This window comes from Hirundo rustica, chromosome 7 (genome assembly GCF_015227805.2).
Source record: "Hirundo rustica isolate bHirRus1 chromosome 7, bHirRus1.pri.v3, whole genome shotgun sequence".
Lineage (NCBI taxonomy): Eukaryota > Metazoa > Chordata > Aves > Passeriformes > Hirundinidae > Hirundo > Hirundo rustica.
The window spans coordinates 22,335,077-22,353,438 of NC_053456.1; the positions used below are offsets into that span (position 1 = coordinate 22,335,077).

At 41.9% G+C, this 18,362-nt stretch overlaps 1 protein-coding gene across 12 annotated transcripts; it reads left to right on the forward strand.

Moving 5' to 3' along the window:
- The first annotated feature begins 475 nt into the window (after window positions 1-475).
- HNRNPA3 (heterogeneous nuclear ribonucleoprotein A3) lies at window positions 476-17,665 on the forward strand. 12 transcript variants are annotated; one of them, XR_005701767.2, is made up of 15 exons: window positions 476-600; window positions 4,333-4,444; window positions 4,933-4,956; window positions 8,477-8,599; window positions 8,683-8,829; window positions 8,911-9,121; window positions 9,359-9,448; window positions 9,509-9,616; window positions 9,759-9,839; window positions 10,534-10,680; window positions 11,477-11,602; window positions 11,697-11,768; window positions 14,823-14,897; window positions 16,648-16,693; window positions 17,003-17,603. XR_005701767.2 is itself a non-coding variant. In XM_040070323.2 (13 exons), the coding sequence occupies exons 2-12, from the start codon at window positions 4,379-4,381 to the stop codon at window positions 11,747-11,749; spliced, it is 1,176 nt and encodes a 391-aa protein (XP_039926257.1). In that variant the 5' UTR covers window positions 476-600; window positions 4,333-4,378; the 3' UTR covers window positions 11,750-11,768; window positions 14,823-17,665. The 12 variants fall into 12 exon arrangements, 9 of the variants coding, with proteins under 9 accessions (XP_039926257.1, XP_039926254.1, XP_039926261.1 ...); XR_005701766.2 differs by having other exon boundaries at window positions 14,823-16,693; window positions 17,003-17,662; XR_005701765.2 differs by having other exon boundaries at window positions 16,648-17,605.
- The last annotated feature ends 697 nt before the right edge of the window (window positions 17,666-18,362 follow it).

Consider the following 18,362-nt stretch of genomic DNA (forward strand, 5'->3'; position numbering starts at 1 on the left):
TATACGAAATTCTCGCAGAATACCCTTTCTCCTGAACTGTCTATGATAGTTTATGACAAGCGCTATTAAAAGCTACAGGCAATGCCTCTGAATGGGGAAACTTGTGAAACTTACTGCTTGGACTTGTTTTGGTATTTATCCGGAAACTGACTAAGCTACGCTCAGTTGTGAGGGTGAGCGCTGAACGAGCTCTGGAGAGCCAGTCTTCAGCTGCCTCCTTGCAGCATCTCCAGCGTAAAACAATACACAGAGACAACTTCTCTTAGAAGGCCCTGTGCACCTCGGGTACACCCTGATACTGCTGCAGACGCCCCTGCAAGCACGGCATTTCCTCCTTTTCTTCTCTCTCCTACGGCGCAGCTCACGCCCGTCCCTCCCCTGCGGCGCTCCCTCACGCGGCCCCGCGCTCGGCCCCGGCCGGGTGGCGGGGGCGTGGCGTGAGGGGGCGGCGCCAGTCAGGGGAGGCGGGGCCGCCCCTCGCGCCAGTCGCGGCTGCGCCGGCGTCGCCACCCCCACAGCGGGCGGCGGTTCGTGCGCGGGGCCGGCGGCCGGCGTGAGACCGAGGAGGGCGGGAAGGCGCTGTCGCTGAACACCGGCACGGTGATACCTTCTCTTTCCTCGCCTCCCTACCCTTCTCCGCACCTTCCCTCTCCCCACCTTCCCTCGCTCCCGACCCTTTCCGCCCTCGCGGCGGGGAAGGCTCCGCGCGGGGCTCGCGGCGCGCGGACGGGAGGGCAGTGGGGGGAGGAGGCCGGAGGGGGGGGATGGGCGGCGGGCCCTGAGAAGAAAAGCGGTAACGGCCGCGGCGCGCGCGCCGCCCCGAGCCCGCCTTGCCGGCACGTGACCCCCCCCGCGCCCGCCCCCTCCTCTCCCGCCCGGCTCCATATTGGCGCTGCGCTGGCCGAGCCCGGGCACAAAATGGAGGTAATTGCGCGCGGGGCTCGCCGCCATCGGCCAAGGCCGGGGCGGAAGCGAGGCGGCTCCTGCCGCGCCGCGCGGAGCTGGAGCGGCTTCGATTCCGCCCGAGCCCGCGGGCGAGACAGCGCGGCGGGAAGGGGGCGGTTGGCGGTAACCCGTCATGGAGCCCCTTGCGGTCCCCGCGGCCGCCGCGTCCTCGTAGCGTTCCTGTCGCGCTCCGGGCCCGCTTTCGCCTGCGACACGCCGCGTTATTCCGCAATGGCGGCGCGGGCAGGAAGAGGGAGGGAGCGGGAGAGGAGGCGCTTCCGCCGCGCGGCCCCGCGAGCTGCGGCCGCCATTTCGCAGCGCTCTGGCGCGTGGGGGAGAGGGGCCCGGCCCTCGGGCCGGGACAGGGCTGTGGGCGGCGGAGCCCTCCGCCCCAGTCCCGGGGACACCAAAACACATGGGCGCGTATTCAGGCAGCAGTAGAGCAAGGCGAGCCCTACACGTGCGTGCGTCATTGTTCTGTCCTCCCTTTTCCCGCTTCCCTCCCCGGCCCACCCGCCCTCCAGCGTAAGCTACCAGGAGCATTGCTGCAGGGATATTCTTTAACACTTCTTATACACACTCAGTTTTCTCGAAACAGACTTTATAAGCATCAAAATCGTTCAGTGCAGTAAGCTGCATCTCGGGGGGGAATGTTGCTACACTTTGTAGCACCTCCCTAATATCTCTCACCTCTGCCCAAACGGAGTTAAAAGCCCGTCGGGAGCATTTGCTGCCCGGGAAGGTGGGGGAAGGAAAACTAGAGAGCTCTCTTCTCTACTCCCATAATTTCACATGCAGAACACCCAGGACATTCGGTAGCATTCTGCCGTGGTCCTGGTGAGCAGCAAGAAGCAGTCTGCACAAACAGAGAGGAATCATCCTCACCCTGTGGGGAGGGAAGTAGTTATGATATTCTCCCTTTCCTCAAAACCTAAGGGTTTTTGCTCAAATGTTTCAGAGTATGGCCAGCAGATAGTGCAGTTTGTTGTTTTGGGTTTTTTGGGGTTTTTTGTGTGTGGGGGGGTGAGGTGGTATATTTTTATCTGTCCTCCTTTCACTAAAGGCTGAAACCTTAAAAAACTGAGATCAGAGAAACCAACAGCTCTCAATAGTTTCTGTTCCTACATTAAAACCATAAGAAACTGGATCTCTTAACCAAAGCAGCTGAAAATAACTTTTTCATGTAAGCAATTGATCTAGCTGCTTCGAGATTTAATAACTGAGAGGGGTGATATTCAAAGCATTGATTCAGTAATGCGTGGAAACATATCACATGAGGTATTATCTTGGGTTTTTTTCCTAGGCACAAGTTCCTGTTGGTGTTGGGAATATACTACCAACACACAACTGAAAATAAATTTTTTCCTGCTTTGACTTCTAGGTTTGGTAAAACACCCTACTGTATGCGCTTTAGGTCCAACTTCAAAAGTTGCTTACAGGAAAGACCAGGGCATTTCCATAGTATTCTCTGATTGCATGGATGAACTTCCATCTTGGTAATGTCTGGTTTGTCTCTGTTAGCTCCTTTTCTCCTGTAAAAGAGCAGAATTGTGAGTAATGAGACATGTCCTGGTGACTTCCTTATCACTATAATCTAAAGATTTCCTTGGAGACTGTAAGTTCTGTAGTTAAGTTGCAGTATATAATTGCTCAGTGATATTTTAGCTAGCATTTAATAACAAAAGTGTTCTGAATATTTTTATTCTGAGTTGAATAGAGTATTTTGTTGGTGATAAGAGTTAAAAAATGTAGTACTCAGCCTTAACAACTATCTGTAAGGCAAAATAGGAATAGGACTGAGTAGGGCTGTATTCCAGGTGAGCTGATGTGCATAAGCAAGAAGACAAATCCCTTTTTAACCCTCAAGGCCTTCAGAGGCCATTGGGGCAGAGACCATGCCCAGGAGCTTTATGTTGGCCCATGTGGAGCCTCGCTGGTTAGAGCAGCAGGTGACAGCTTCAGAAAGGGATTCATACTTTCCATTACTTTGAAAAGGTATTTAAATAAGCTTATCCGTTCCCTCCCTAACAATTCCTAAAGCTTTACTTTGCCAAACAGCTAGCTTGTAGAAAGCCCTTGAGGTGTTAATGTTCTGTTTCATACCTCCCTTAATGTGATTTAAAAAACTGAATAGCTCAGTTGAAGTGCTTAATATCCTAATACCTCTTAAGTCAAACTAATGTTTGTTTTGAAAGATTTCAAGAGCAGGTTTAACATTGTGTAGAGGGGAACTGAAGATAATACAAACACTTTGATAGTACTTAAAAAAACCCTTAAAAATTTTCATACATTAAATTGTGATACTCATGATTTCATGATTGAGTTTAATTTGAAGCTGGATTTTAACATGAAGGTATGTTTAAGAATTTCCACTTCGAATAACAGCAGTTATTGCTCATTAGTAGAGACCTGCCTCCCTTTCCATAAGCAGGAACAAAATTTGCAAGAAGAAAATTTTTTGAAAGAGCCCACAACCCAAACAAACAAACCCCTCCCAGAAGCACACCTAATCTTGTAAATATCTATGCTTTTGAATGCAGCACAAGTGTTTTACTGAAGTATGTTATTGTAGTTAAGAGTGTTGCATTTTGGCTACCGTAATAAAGCAAAGTAGTAATGGATGTTGACCAAAGATACCAGTACATTAATACTAGGAGTAACTGAAGGATCCTAGGAAATTTTATAGAAAAAAGGCCAAAGGGAACTTTTTGTTTGTTTAAATGTGTAGGTGTGGGTTCGCTGAGCTTATCTTGTAAGAGGTTCCTATTTGTAACGGTACATTCATTGCGTAGTACAGAGCAGTAGCAAAAGTAGTGCAGGTGCCTGGTGCTGTGGACTGCTGAGGACCAGCAGTTCTGGATGTTACAAGGAAGCTTCAGTAAGGGGTTCTTGCATTACTCTTAGCGGAAAATATTTATTAATGCAGGAACTGTACAAGACATCCTCTAGTGTTCCACACTACTGGATACAAGAGGTTCCACGTCAGGAAGTTCTAATAAGCAGTATTTGCAAAATGTTGCATGTTTTAGATTTAAAAATCCAGAGAAGCAGAATTTATTGTAGTGGGTTTTGGTATTGAAGGTGGAATTTGCTTGCTGTGTATCAGTTGTGTTCACAATAGTTTTGTCAGACAGTAATAGTTGAAGGTTTGCTACAGATTTTAGTATTAGTTTGTAAAGTGAGCTTGACTGGGATAGCAGATTTTTTTTTTACACCTCTTTTTAATTGTTGGCTGAGCTTTTATTCTACCCTTTTAAATACTTCTGGGATTTTTTTCCTACTTTCACCCATTTCTTCCTGCAAAGCCACACCTGTGCATTGCAGCCAGAGAAGGCCCTGTGTCACAGATACTGGGATAAGTACTGACTTATCCAACCTGTTTTCTAGGTTTCCTAGATCTAAAAGAAAGGACGAGTTAGAGTACCCTTCAAAAATGGCTGCTATTAAGGAAGAGAGAGAAGTGGAAGACTACAAGAGGAAAGGAAGACGATCCTCACAGGTGAGAGGATGGGGTTTTTTATTAAAAATAAAGTAGTATTAAGGGGGAAATATGAAAAAAACCCTGCAAGTTAACCATTTCTATCTGATATATTAATATCTTTTTTTTTTCTACCTTCTTCATCCCCGTATTAGCGGAGTAACTTTAAATTGCAGTTTATTACTTACAGTTTTAAGGGGTGGGATGCTAAGTATAATGGGGAAATTTTGCTTGCCTAGCTTTCTGTTATAACAAGACTGATTTAACATGTTTCTGATTAAAACAAGGTGTAATTATTAAGAAATTCATGCATCTTCAGAGTATCAGCAGGAACTTGATTACTTCTACCTTCAAAGTCCTGTTTTTAGTGGGAATGAAGACAGGTTCCTATTTTTCATGTCTTCTTTTTTTTAATTTATTTTTTTTTAAGTAAAAATGGTTGCCTGATAGTCACTGCAAATGAAAGCGAGCTGTACTAAGTAAAAATAACTGTTTTCTTTTGCTTCTAGCAGAAATACCGTAGACTGAATAAGGTGCGTAGTATAGAGAAGATGTTGGGGCTGTTTTTGGGAGGATGGGAGCTAGTTACTTTGGGGGCAGGGTGTGGAAGTGGGAGGGGGGGAAGTTCTTAATACCCTTCAGAAAATAATTTTAAGATTAGCAAAAAGGGTATCAAATGTGCTTATATAGCTTGTAATGGAGGCATTTTCTCTTTGTTTATTTGGACTTGTTTGCTTTCTAACATTACTTTTTCAGGTTGCCTGACTATTTTAGCTAGTTCAAACCAACTTTTTTTGTGGAATGATAACACTACTGCAATGTGGGAGGGTCTATACGCTTGTATTACAAACCTTGTCGGAGTTGCATGCGTCTGGTAGTGTATGGTTATTTTGTATTGAATACATTGCGTAAACTCCTTTTGGAAGGAATGTTGAAACTCTCACTCATTTGGACTTTGAAGTGAGTGTAACTGGGGTCGATCAGCCGCATACTAAATGCACTCTTGTAGTTCACAGAAGTAGATTGCCCTGCAATGATCTTAAAATTGTTGAATTTCTAGAGAACAAGTTTCTCAGGGAAAATTGCTGTGGCCCCAGTTGCCTTTAAGCTTTCCCTTTCAGAAGACAGTCTAGGATTCTACTGGCTGGGGACAGGGTGGTCTGAGGTTCAGTCACAGCTGAGTGTAGATTTGGTGACAGGCATTTTGTGGACACTTGCTGCTGCTCAGAGGTAGAATGTGTGGGAGAGCACCCAAAAACTGCCTTTAGAGAGAAATACTACAACTGCAAGAGGCTGATTATTCAAAACTGCTGCCATAGGAAATTTCTGATAATGGCAACCTCACGGTAGAGGTAGTATGTATCAGCAGCAGCGTTGTCTCAAAAGATGTCAGGATTTCTGCGAAAATTAAGATGTTTGCAGGAATCCCAGGGGGTTCTAGCTGCCATCTTCCCTCCCCTTCTTAGGCGAGAGGTACAGTTAAACGCGCCGAGCGTTGGAGGTTTCGGTAGGGCCGGTGAGGCAGCGGAGGGGTTTAGCCGGCGGCAGGAGGGGAGCAGAGGCGCCCGCGGCTCCCGCAGCGCCGCCTGTCCCCGGGCCCCCGCGCGCCGGGCCCCGCCCATGGCGCCACTGCGGCTCCGGCCGCGCGCCCCGCCCTCGCCTCCATATTGGCGGCGCGGCGGCCGCGGCTGAGCACAAAATGGAGGCGGCCGGGCCGCGCGGCGCTGGGGCTTTAGGGGAGAAGGCCAAAGTCGGGGCAGAAGGACAGTTCTCCGTCTCGGCAGAGCCTTGTAATGTGTCCGGGAGCCCCTTTGACAGCTTAGGGGGAGAAACGGTGTCTTGCCGACTGAGGGCAGGCTGGGCAGTCTTGCAGCTGTTCTCCCCGTTCCTGCCAGAGGAATGCTGCAAGATGGCGTGCTCTCCTGCTGTGCCAGCTGAGCGGGAGGCAGCCTGATTCTGATAGAGCAGGGTGGAAGTCACACTGAGGGACAGATGTGTTCTGCAGGATTTTCTGTGCAGCAAAGACTGCAGGTAGAAATAACTTGAAGCAGAAAGACTGAGAAACAGCGTCTTGTGTGATAGAGGACAGTAGTCTGAAAACCCCAGTGAAAACAAGCTGCCTAAAAAAAACCAATTCCCTAGTTTTCTAAGAAAACATTGCCTTCTATTTTTGCACAGAGTTCCTATAACATGTATGTGTCCTAAGGATACTTTCTGTTCAATAGAACAGAGGAGCTGTAACAGCAAGTGTTTTTTGTGCTGTATGAGAACAGCGGTTCTCGTCGCATAATGAGCAGAAAAGAACTTTTACTTACCTAAAAGAACTTTCCTTACCTGAAAAATTCTGTGGTCATTCTTTTAAGGTAAAAGCACTCTGAGTTAGCTGGAAGCCCTCATAGCCTTGAGTAGTATCAGAAAACTGTAAATAGTCTGTGCAGTTTTTCGTTACACAGATTAACTAAAAATTGTCAGTAGATTTTTAAAATTGCAATTAGCTACAGATAACACTTGACCTAAAGCATCTTCTATATGTAGTAGTTGTGTAATCCTATAAAATTAAAAGTTTCAATGTGGTGAGAAGGGAGATTTTTGATTTTTTTTTTTCTTTTTTTAAATACCTTCATAGTCTGGACCACTTTGAAGACACTAGAAACTTTACTTTGTAGTCATGGGACCACTGACTGTTAATAATTTATGTTATGATCCTGAGATAACAAAGCCTTAAATAGAAGGCTGTTACCAAGAATGCTGGCGTTCTTTCTAGCAAAATTCAGCAAGTGTAAGGGCAGGGGTTTACTTCTCAGACATTCTTTCATAATCTTAGCTACTGTTTGCTATAGTACAGCCTGAGTATTATAAATCAATAGTTTGCTACAGGTAGAAGTTTGGCTGTTTTTATCTAGTTCACCTCAGGATAATGCTGCATCTAGTCTGGCTTAATGTACTGCAGCAGAAACAGTGAAGCCTGTTGAACATTGATGCTGCAGACCTGAAGTCATACATAAGCATAGCTGGCCAGCACCTTGTGGAGTGTTTTACATGCACAAAAGTACCCACTTGCCAAATGAGATTTTAATCTGGTTAGTGTTTGTAAGACTTCTCTAACAACGTCACTTGTGAAACAATTTTTTGTGAACTCCTCTTCAAATATATAGGCAAATTCCATGTCTACTAAAAAGGTGCTTCACTGAAACACAATTGTACTCTTAAGCCTGTTTCAGTCATGTGATAGAAAACTGGAATCTGCAAATTTGCGCCTTTTAAAACGTGATTGGTTGTATATAGACAGTGTTTCCAAGAGCTATTAAACTTGCTTGTTCTGCAATGCTTGCTAAATTACCAATCTTATTCCAGTAGTTGTACTAACTGTACTGGTCATTAATGAGTTGTTACTCATGGCGGTTTTTTTGGTTGCAAGACATAGGTCCACATTGTCTCACATTTAAAAGGTATTTCCCGTAACACTAAAATCCACAAATCCACTTTTTGCTTGCAGGTATTCCAATAATAAAATTACCAAAGTACAGAAAATATAATTTCAAGGAATTTAGCATTGATATGTTTCATAAAAATGCATAAAAGTAGCCATTCAAAATGGATGTTCCCAAAGAATAGACACTCAGCCCAAGCAGGAACCTTTCTTGTATACTGCGTTCTTAAATTTTTGTAGTTCTGTATATTTATGCTACATAAAGTGTTAGAGCTTCCCTTTATCTAGCAGTGCTTCATCCCCTACAGCGCGATCTGCAGCTCAAATATAGGTACAAAATGAATGCACTTCTGGGTGGTGGGAAGCAGCTAAGTTACTTTGAAATCCCTTTACTGTTTGTATTTTAACGCTCTTTAAGTTGTTAGTGTTTTAATTAAAATCACATCTCATTAAGTGTTTACTATTCTGCTGTCTAAACCCATTAGAAGTCATTGTTTTTATGTAAATGTATTTCACCTATTTGTAGTATAATGTACACAGATAATTTCTAGTAATTCAGTAAAATTTCATTTCTGTGATTTATATTCAAAATATGTTTGTGATTTTTTTTTTTGATTTTGTAGGGCCATGAGCCAAAGGAGCCAGAGCAGTTGAGAAAGCTCTTCATTGGAGGTCTGAGCTTTGAAACAACAGATGATAGCTTGAGAGAGCACTTTGAGAAATGGGGCACACTCACGGACTGTGTGGTAAAGTCTCTATTAGTTCGCTTTAGAAAGGGTTAGGTACTTAAAGTAGCACAGAAATGCAGAGTGCCTCCTTGTGTTTGCAGGTGATGAGAGACCCACAAACAAAACGTTCCAGAGGCTTTGGTTTTGTGACTTACTCCTGTGTGGAGGAGGTGGATGCTGCCATGAGCGCTCGACCACATAAGGTTGATGGACGCGTGGTTGAACCAAAGAGAGCAGTTTCAAGGGAGGTGAGTTTGTGTTCCAGTTAACCACATATCCTAATCTTGACCTACTGCTATAAGGACTGAATGTCATTTCTGGCATTGCAGGATTCTGTAAAGCCTGGGGCTCACCTCACAGTAAAGAAAATATTTGTTGGTGGAATTAAAGAAGATACAGAAGAATATAATTTAAGGGAGTATTTTGAAAAATATGGCAAGATTGAAACCATAGAGGTCATGGAAGACAGGCAGAGTGGAAAGAAGAGAGGCTTCGCTTTTGTAACTTTCGATGATCATGATACAGTTGATAAAATTGTCGGTATGTAAGCTCTTTAGTGAGAAATGACTTGCAGGATAAAAGTGTTAAGATTTCAGAAGAGCAGTGTGTGGAATGAGATGATTGCATAGTCAGCTGCTTTACTATTTTAAGGGATGGGGTTGATTTAATGTTACTTCTCAAAGTGTGCACGTGCCTTACACTAACTTTTGATGAGAGTTTTACAGCATACTGCAGTGATGTGATTTTCTGACTTTCCTTTTTCACTATTTTCTGTAGTTCAGAAATACCATACTATAAATGGACACAACTGTGAAGTGAAAAAAGCGCTCTCAAAACAAGAGATGCAGACTGCTAGCTCTCAGAGAGGTGAGTTGTAGTTGTGCATAGCTGTTTTGTGTAACAGGTTTTCAATTAATGTAATTCAAGTGAAATATTTTGTAGGTCGTGGGGGTGGCTCAGGCAACTTCATGGGCCGTGGAAACTTCGGAGGCGGTGGAGGGAATTTTGGCCGAGGAGGAAACTTTGGAGGGAGAGGTAAATGGCTGGAATATTAGTATAGAATGTGATTTACTTTTTGGTTTGTGTTTTGGTTCTTTTTTTTTATTTCCTCTGTCAGTTGGCTTAAACACTTAACATGTTTGTTCAGGAAAACATTCTCATCTGTTTTGTGTTCTAGGAGGCTATGGGGGTGGTGGTGGCGGTGGTGGGAGCAGAGGAAGCTTTGGGGGTGGTGACGGATACAATGGATTTGGTGATGGTAAGTGTATTGTTCACTTCCTTTACCCCCAATGTTAGAACCAGCTGCAAGTTTTGCCTTCACCTTGGAAGCAAAGTCCATTTTGGTGATGATGTGATAATAGCAATAATGAAAATGAAATGTCTACATTGTAGAGCTTTGAAGAAATTAACTTCTTTTTTTCTTCCCACAACATGATGGATGGAAAAATTACTCGTCTGTGTTTACCCTTTAAACAACCTCATATCACAAGGTCATAAGGCAGTTTATTATTGAGAACTAAGTGAAGATTCTAATGTCAGTTGAGATGGCTAAAATTGAATAAAGCAGTAAACAACTTTTCAGTCAACTCTCAAGGCAGCTTCTTGGGGTTCAGTAGTATCTTTTCCGTGATGCAGTTAGGATGAGTGTCCAAAATGCATCTGAAGAGAAATGCAGCAGTTACCAAAAGATGTAATTACCAGAAGGCAAAAAGGGATGAGGGAAGTAGCATGTGATTAATTACTTAAGTCCTGATTTTATAAGCATGGTTTTTTTCCTCAATCAATAGTTTTGATAAATTGTGGAACCACAATGAATATATATAATACAGGGAAAGCGCTGTGGGACACTTTTACTGTGCAGATGTGTTGGCTTGGGTTTTTTTGTTAAATGGATCTTTCCTTACCAGTGTTTAGCTTTGGTGTGTTAAGTTTGACTCCCCTTCTATTCAAAGGTGGCAACTATGGGGGTGGTCCTGGCTATGGCAGCAGAGGAGGTTATGGTGGTGGTGGAGGACCAGGCTATGGAAACCCAGGTGGTGGATATGGAGGTGGAGGAGGAGGCTATGATGGCTACAATGAAGGAGGAAATTTTGGTGGTGGTAAGATTCCAGCTTTAATTCAACATCCATGGTTCTTAGATTTCATTTAACAATGCCTGAAGTATGGTAATTGATAAAATAAGTTGTATGTCTAGGTTTTAAAATAGAAGGCCATGTTGCATAGGGAAATTTTTTTTTCACGTGGATCAGCTTTGATAAACTACAACATTGTTTTGCAAGGGATGTATTTTTGTAAAAGCTTTGGCTATAAATCTGTACGTGGAGGCAGAATACAGGAATTTTAGTGGTTTTGACCCTTTCAAGTATGTTATTGTCAGATACCAGTTCACGACATGTAGATCGCATCCTCCTTTGTGAGGACTGCAGGACACATTTTTATAAACTTGTTTTATTGTTTGCCCCAGATTTGGGGAGTTAAGCTGCAAAAACTGCTGTATATCTCACTATACATTTTTATCTATGTATGTGACGTGTCCATTACAGTTCTATCATTTTTTTGGGAAGATAAGTTGTAATTTACATTGTCAGACGTGCAGAGTTGTGCAGTAGAAGAATAATGGTGAAACTAATGTTTTTCTGGTTTTGGGGGCCTTAATTTGGCTTATTGGGTTAATAACAAATGGCCTACACAAACGTGCTCGTAATGTGTTTCATCTTCGATAAAATACCAGTTTCAAATCATAAAAATACCAAGGGTCTTCTTTTGCATAGAGGCATCATCAAAATACATGAACTTGAATTACAATTCATTTTTACATTGGCTATTGGAATTTGGCAGGTTTTGTGTCCTAAGGCCTGTCCGAACAAACACGTCTTTATAAATTACTTGTTTCAGGTAATTATGGTGGAAGTGGAAACTACAATGATTTTGGCAATTACAGTGGACAACAGCAGTCGAACTATGGTCCCATGAAAGGTGGTGGCAGCTTTGGTGGCAGAAGTTCAGGCAGTCCCTATGGTGGTAAGTATGGTTTTGTACAGAAATTATTTTTGAGTTAAGATCCCTTGTTATTCATGTATTTCAATATACACTGGTTTTTGGGGTTTTTTTGTAGGTGGCTATGGATCTGGAAGTGGAAGTGGGGGCTATGGTGGTAGAAGATTCTAAAAATGCTACGTGAAAAAGGGTAGGTGTAATGCATATTTATAATGATGATTAATAATGTACAACTGTTCACTGAGAGTAATAATTTTCTTATCCTGTATTCAACAGGCTACAGTTCTTAGCAGGAGAGAGAGCGAGGAGTTGTCAGGAAAGCTGCAGGTTACTTTGAGACAGTCGTCCCAAATGAATTAGAGGAACTGTAAAATCTGCCACAGAAGGAACGATGATCCATAGTCAGAAAAGTTACTGCAGCTTAAACAGGAAACCCTTCTTGATCAGGACTGTCATAGCCACAGTTTGCAAAAAGTGCAGCTATTGATTCATGCAATGTAGTGTCGATTAGATGTACATTCCTGAGGTCTTTCTCTGTTGTAGCTTTGTCTTTTCTTTTTTCTTTTTATTTTCCCATTACATCAGGTATATTGCCCTGTAAATTGTGGTAGTGGTACCAGGAATAAACAAATCAATGAATTTTTAACTTTTCAATATTTGTGTAGTTCAGTTTTTCCACATTTAGTACAGAGAACTCTATAAAAGAAATGAAATGTAGTTTAGGGTGTTTCCTTGTTAGTTAATAGAGAAGATAAATGCATTTCTCAATTACTATTTTGTATTAATTTAAAGTTAACAATAGAAACACCTATTGATTTGCAGTCTTAAGGGGTCTAGTCTCAGTGTATATACGTAACTGTCATTGACATGAGTTACATAGGCATACAGAGGGAAAACATCTGTATGTTGCATTATAGTTTGTTTAGATGTATAACTAGGATTGAGTTACTCAAATTAGTGTTTGTGAATCATAGAACTAAGCTTTATCTTAATGAAAATTTCAAATTACTTTTTGCTTTGTGCATATTTTTTTAATTTGTAGTTCTGTATTAGTACTAGTGCTTCAAGAAAATAAGGCATGATAAATAATTTTAACAAGACCAACTTTAGACACATGAAAGCTGTCTCCCGTCTCATTTGAGATGTATAAGGGATAACTGAAGCTGTTTAAGTCTTGGGTGGAGAGAAAAAGAAATTTGCTTTTTACCTTTATATTTATTGTAATTCCCGAGAAGTTAAGGTGGGGGGAATCAAGTGCCTGTTTCCTTGGGATATACAATGATTCTGTTTCAATAAAACTATACTTCGGGGAGGGTGGCTTGGAATTTTCATCCCCTTTGTCCCCATTTCCTTCTCCCTTGCACCAGACTGCACTGTTTCAATTAAATGAGGTGTCATAGTGAGAGTAATAGGTATGTTCCTCAATAATTTAATGGCTATATACTTTCTTGCATGCACCCTAGGCAATTTTCTGGACACATGCATCTGACTGGGAGCCAAGGGTAGCACAGGTGTAATCACTGACAGTACCAGGTAATGCGTTCCAAAAGCCCATTGCCCGTGGGCTCTTAAATAGTGTTCTTGAGCTGTTTCCCTGGCAGACGTCTGTGCTCAGCTGAGAGCTCAGAGATAAAACACAATCTAGTTGTATTTTACTGACTAGAAGCACTCCCACAACATAGAGGGGTACAGTTCTGAGTTCCCACAGGTGGATTGATAGTGTGCCACAACTGGATTTGGTGCAGTGGAGTAGAAAATCTGACCAGTACATGTGACTAGAAATTGTACTTCATTCTCACTTCTGACCTCCAAATTAAGGCACTGCAGTCTGTCCCGTCCTCATCTGATGTGAATTCTCTTGACTATTGCCAGGCCAGTGCTTGCTGTCAATTCAGACTCAGAAGAGTAGGGACCCAGTCAATAAAAGAAATACTCAGACACTTGGCAGTATGTATTGGAATTACTCACACCTGTTTCACTTCTGGGTCATTGTGCAGTATAAGGTAAATGCAATTCCAGTGTAGGAATGAATCTGCAAAGATGTATGAAATGGCTTAAGGCATAATCAGTCATATTAATAATGGATTATAATTTTTAAGAAGTGGTAGAAAAATAAGTGTGTTGTTTGAAAAAAATTAAACATGTTATTTAAACGCTGTTATTGGAGTGTATTTAGACTGCAGTACGCTAAAACAAAGAACCAGTGTCAAGATGGTAGCCTCCAAAATGGATTTCGAAGTCTGTTTATTGTCTGTGGAGTTCTGAAAGATTTCAAAAGTTAAAGCAAGAATTGGTGGTTTAGTGAACGCTTCTGTTGTTGTATGCGTGCATTTGGGCTTGGGGTGGGGGGGAGGCTGTACTTCAATAAAGGCTTTTTTTAAACAACCCATTTGTAGTTTGAAAACATGGGAAACTAAACCACAACTCACTAGGGAGTGAGACACCTAACTACTGACTTGCTTTGTACGTTACCACACTAGAAGATGTGTAGACTTGCATCTGGGGCCTGCATCTGATTGCAGGGACAACTGGAGGATGGGGTTGATTTCCCTTCTGACAATTGATCTGGTATTTCTAAATTTTTTTAGAATGTATTGACAGTGTTCTTTTTAACAGGGCCTCTTGTAGCTGTACTGTGACTACAATGTTAACTTTGAAAAATAGTGTCATAATAAACTTTATGAACAAGATCTGTATGCAACCTTTTAAGAGATGGATGTAAGTGACCGCTTTGTAGGTGGGTGGGGTAGCTTAGCTGTTGTTTGTGACGTGGAAAAGTGTAAGCCATGAGGACAGTGATCCGCCAGCTTTACAGAACCTAGGATGTACTACCTTGATCCATACATTGCTAAGGAGACTCGTAAGACAGGACTTCAGCAGCCTATTGAGTATGGAGAAGTCAGCCTAATTAAAGAATGACAAGGCAGCAGGAGCAACAGCTTCAACTTCCAGAAAAGTGAAGGAATAAGATACTGGTGCTGATAGTGAGCAGCTTTCCCAAGGCTAGTTAAATCTGCTTATCACAGCTGAAATATCGAAGAAAGTCTAGCAAGAGTTCTTCACCTTTTGGAACCTCCTTGAGTGATAGCTACTTGAGTTGACTCAAAATCAATAGGTCTAGCATTTAGACCTGAAAGGAAGGGCAATGAGCATAGGTAAGGTTTGCCTTTAAAATTTTTCATGAATTATAAAGAGTGGTGGGAGGTTTTTAAATGAGGTAAGAGTTAATTTTTTTAATTTTCAGGTTGAATGAGAAGCTGCTGCTTGACAAAATGGGGAATGTCTTGCACATCTTCTTCAAATGAAGGTTTCTGACTGGGTAAGATTTGTAGTGTATAGTAAAATGTGTTTAACCCTTATTTCCTTCTAGGCTTTCCTTTGACAGTCTTTTAATATCAAGGGAAATCATAAGTACTAAGCAGCAAATACTCCAGCATATGTCATCCAGTGTTTCCTGTGCTGGATGAGGGCTGCTTGCTGGCACAATGCCTATTCAAGAATCTTCTGTTCCTGGCAGATAAAAATTTTCTTCGTGTCTGAGATCAACAAGACAAGTTTATGTTTTGAAATAATGTGTTTTGGTTACTGGGGAGTGTGCGGGGGTGGGGGGAAATTGTTCTGTGCCTTGTTATGGAAAGAGGTGTCCCAGAGAAGCCCAGAAAGGCTGTGACACTGAAGTGGTTTTTCAGTTCTCAGCAGTGTGTGACCTGCTGCTGCTGCACCCCTTCTGGGAGGGAGCTTGGTATGGCTGCAAGCTGGGATTTCCCTCCTAGGTAGTGGATCTTGGCTTACTGGGTGAAGTTGTATTTACCTGTACTAATCAAAGAGCTCCCTTTCAGAATCTGGGTGCTTTCAGGCAGGGTAGTTGAGGCTAATACTGTCGTATGATACCAAGCTGAAACCACAATGCATTTGTACTGGCAAATTGAAGGGCAGTAAAAACTCATGGAATCTTGATTTTATGCAGACTGGAACAAGTATTAAGTTTTGGAAGAGGTATTATTTCCTTTCTGCATCTTTCATTGTTACAGGTCCTTTTATAAAGTACTTCAGCATCTATTTAAACTTCCTAATACTTTCCTGGGCCTGTGCATTCTTAGGAAGTCAATTTCTATTTTAGTGTTGGTTGTACTTCAGTTGCTCTGAAAGTAGTCAAATGGAACCTGCCCAGTCAGAGGCAGAGGCATGTTCACAAACTGTTTCAAGTACTTAAACTTTTTACTTGCTGCCTGTAGACTCCTAGAAAGTAATTCCTGACTTTGTAATACACAGTTAAATGTAATTTGGAAGTAACATACAGCGAGTTTTGTAAAATCAGAAGCTATTTAATTGAAAATCTTGTGATGACTGCATATATTTTTTAAAAACTTTGAGACGAGTTTGTTCTTAGCCAAGCTTGAGCCTAAATCCGAAACTGCAGACCTAAAAGTGGGAAAGCTGTGCTTTTGCTCTGCTTGGCAGAGCTCCCACAGGGATTTGTGCAGCAGCAGGTAATGGGAAACAGCATTGCTCCGCAGGTGCAGGTGAATGCTCTTGCACTTGCAGTGGTCTTTGGATTTTTTTAACAGTAAAATTTTGAAAATGTTCTAACAAAATTAATTTTTAACAAAAACTTCCTAGTTTGCCTTTGTACTAGGCCTGTGTATATAGTGGAGCTCTACTTTTCCTTAACATGATTCCATGTTGCTGCAGACTTGTTCTGTGCTCCAGATAGGTCTTTTTGCACCACATACAGAAATACATTATCAGTGTTAGAATTATTTTCACAGTTTGATTTATAAGACTCTTGTTAAGACTAATTTGCTTAAATTCAGTTATTTATAGCCAAATGTGTTCAGAAATAACTTTGACCAAAATAAACACATTCTTAAGGGAGTACTTGGTTAATTGTATCTCTGTCCAAGAAGCACTTTAAGGAGTTAAAAGCATTGTTTCATGGCCATGTTTTTGTTTACTGGCTTCTGTTGAAAGTAGCTTTAAATGGGGATGGGGATGTAAAGATGCAAAGCATTGGTCCGTAAGCTGCAGTTGTACAGAAATTTACTTGATAACAAAAATTATACTTCCAGGTTATAGAGAAGGGGGGCTCCCCAAAAGCAGCCCAGATTGATGGAGGTAACTATGCTATTACAGAAAACTGAAATTAAACACAGCTTCTAACTTTGATATCCTTTCAATACTTATGGTTCCTAATCTTCAAGCATTGATTGTGTGATGTACTGACTGTGCTGTCTTTGGTTCCTGTGCTTAAGACGTTACCGTGTTTTCATGTAGTGTGTGCACTAAGGTGGGATATTCAGAAATCAGTGTGTGGTCTCTGACAAATGTGTGTATCTGGAATTGTGTGGAACGTGTAACATCTTCAGTATCACTGAAATTCCACGTATCTGATGGATGATTCTTCTTTTGCTGTGGGTGCTACAGGTTGATATCTCTCTCTATTAGCTTTTTCCTGAACTAAAGTAATCCAAGTATCTCCATAGAAGACAAAATGGCCTTCATGTAGAAGACAGTATCGCAAGATTGGAAACAGAATAAAATTGTGTAACTGGCAAAGACTTCAAGAGCAATGGTGCTAGTGTGCTGACATCTTGAAACTTGTGGTTAAACAAGTTAAAATAGCATGGAAATTTAAAATTTCAGTATAGTCCATAATGGATTGAAATTTGTTAAAATATTTCAATTTTGTATCAGAATAAAGTGTATATTGTCAAATGACTTACAATCTAAAATGCGTTGGCATCACCTTTTTTAGTGCTGTGAAGAATACAGAGTGGTCCAGAATTATTGCAACACACTTTCTTACAGGATCATCTTTCCAAGTTGTGACTGCAGCCAAACCCCCTCGGTTCAGGCCAGCTTTTCAGCTTTATTCTTAATAGTTTTAAATCCACGTGGCAGCTTGTCTGTGAGATCAGCATTGTGATGCTTTCAGTTTGGCAGTGTCACTAGTTACTCAGGTTTGGGAACATACTCTGTACCTCAATAATAATAAAATGAAGTAGTTTGCAATCTGATGTTTTTATATGTATGAGTAATGTGGATTTTTTTCCTTAATGTGTTGGGGGGTTTGATGTGAGAGCAGCATGCACTGTGTTTATGTGAAGAACACCAGTTTAAACTGAATCCAAGTTGTCACATACCAAGTTATTTTGGACTGTTTTTTCACCTGATGAAATTCAAACAAGGCTGCTGCATTAATTGCAGGTTTTTTGTCGCTGCACTTTTATTTTGGTAATGGAAGAAGTATCTTTGTATTATGTTTTAGACAAATGGTACAAATACAGCAGTCCCTGTAAAGGCTGTATGGCTGCTGTTTGCCTATGGCTTTATGAGCAAATAGAGGAACAAATGGAAGTGCAGGGCAGGAGTTTACTGAGATGTCTGTTTTATAGCCAGCTGGTAATTAAAAGTATTTATATTGCAGCTGTAAAGAGAATTTTCTCTGATAGATACTTGATAGTGTAGTTAATAGCAAGGGAAGCCCAGGAGCTTTTTAGGTGCTCTGTGCTTTGCTATCAGCCCCTGCCTGTGTCTAAGGGTTACTGTGTATCAGTGCTGAAAGCCTGTCCAGGGCCATGGCTGGGTGTGCTTTCTCCTTGATGCCTGTGCTCGAAAACTGCCATCTTCAAATATGGATTATTCCTCTTGCTTTAACTGGCAGCAGTGTCTTGCATTCCCTCAGTGCCTGCCTAGGCTTCGCGACTGTTGGGGGTTTTCCTTCCTCAGCAGTGCTGGTGGTAAAGCTGGGAGGCACATTTTAACAGCATCAGAAGGAAAAACA

Coding starts and splice junctions, on each gene's coding strand:
- HNRNPA3 (XM_040070323.2), top strand. CDS start 4,379: ATGGCTGCTATTAAGGAAGAGAGAGAAGTGGAAGACTACAAGAGGAAA. Junction 8,600..8,682: donor GCACACTCACGGACTGTGTG/GTAAAGTCTCTA, acceptor TTGTGTTTGCAG/GTGATGAGAGACCCACAAAC. Junction 11,603..11,696: donor TTCAGGCAGTCCCTATGGTG/GTAAGTATGGTT, acceptor GTTTTTTTGTAG/GTGGCTATGGATCTGGAAGT.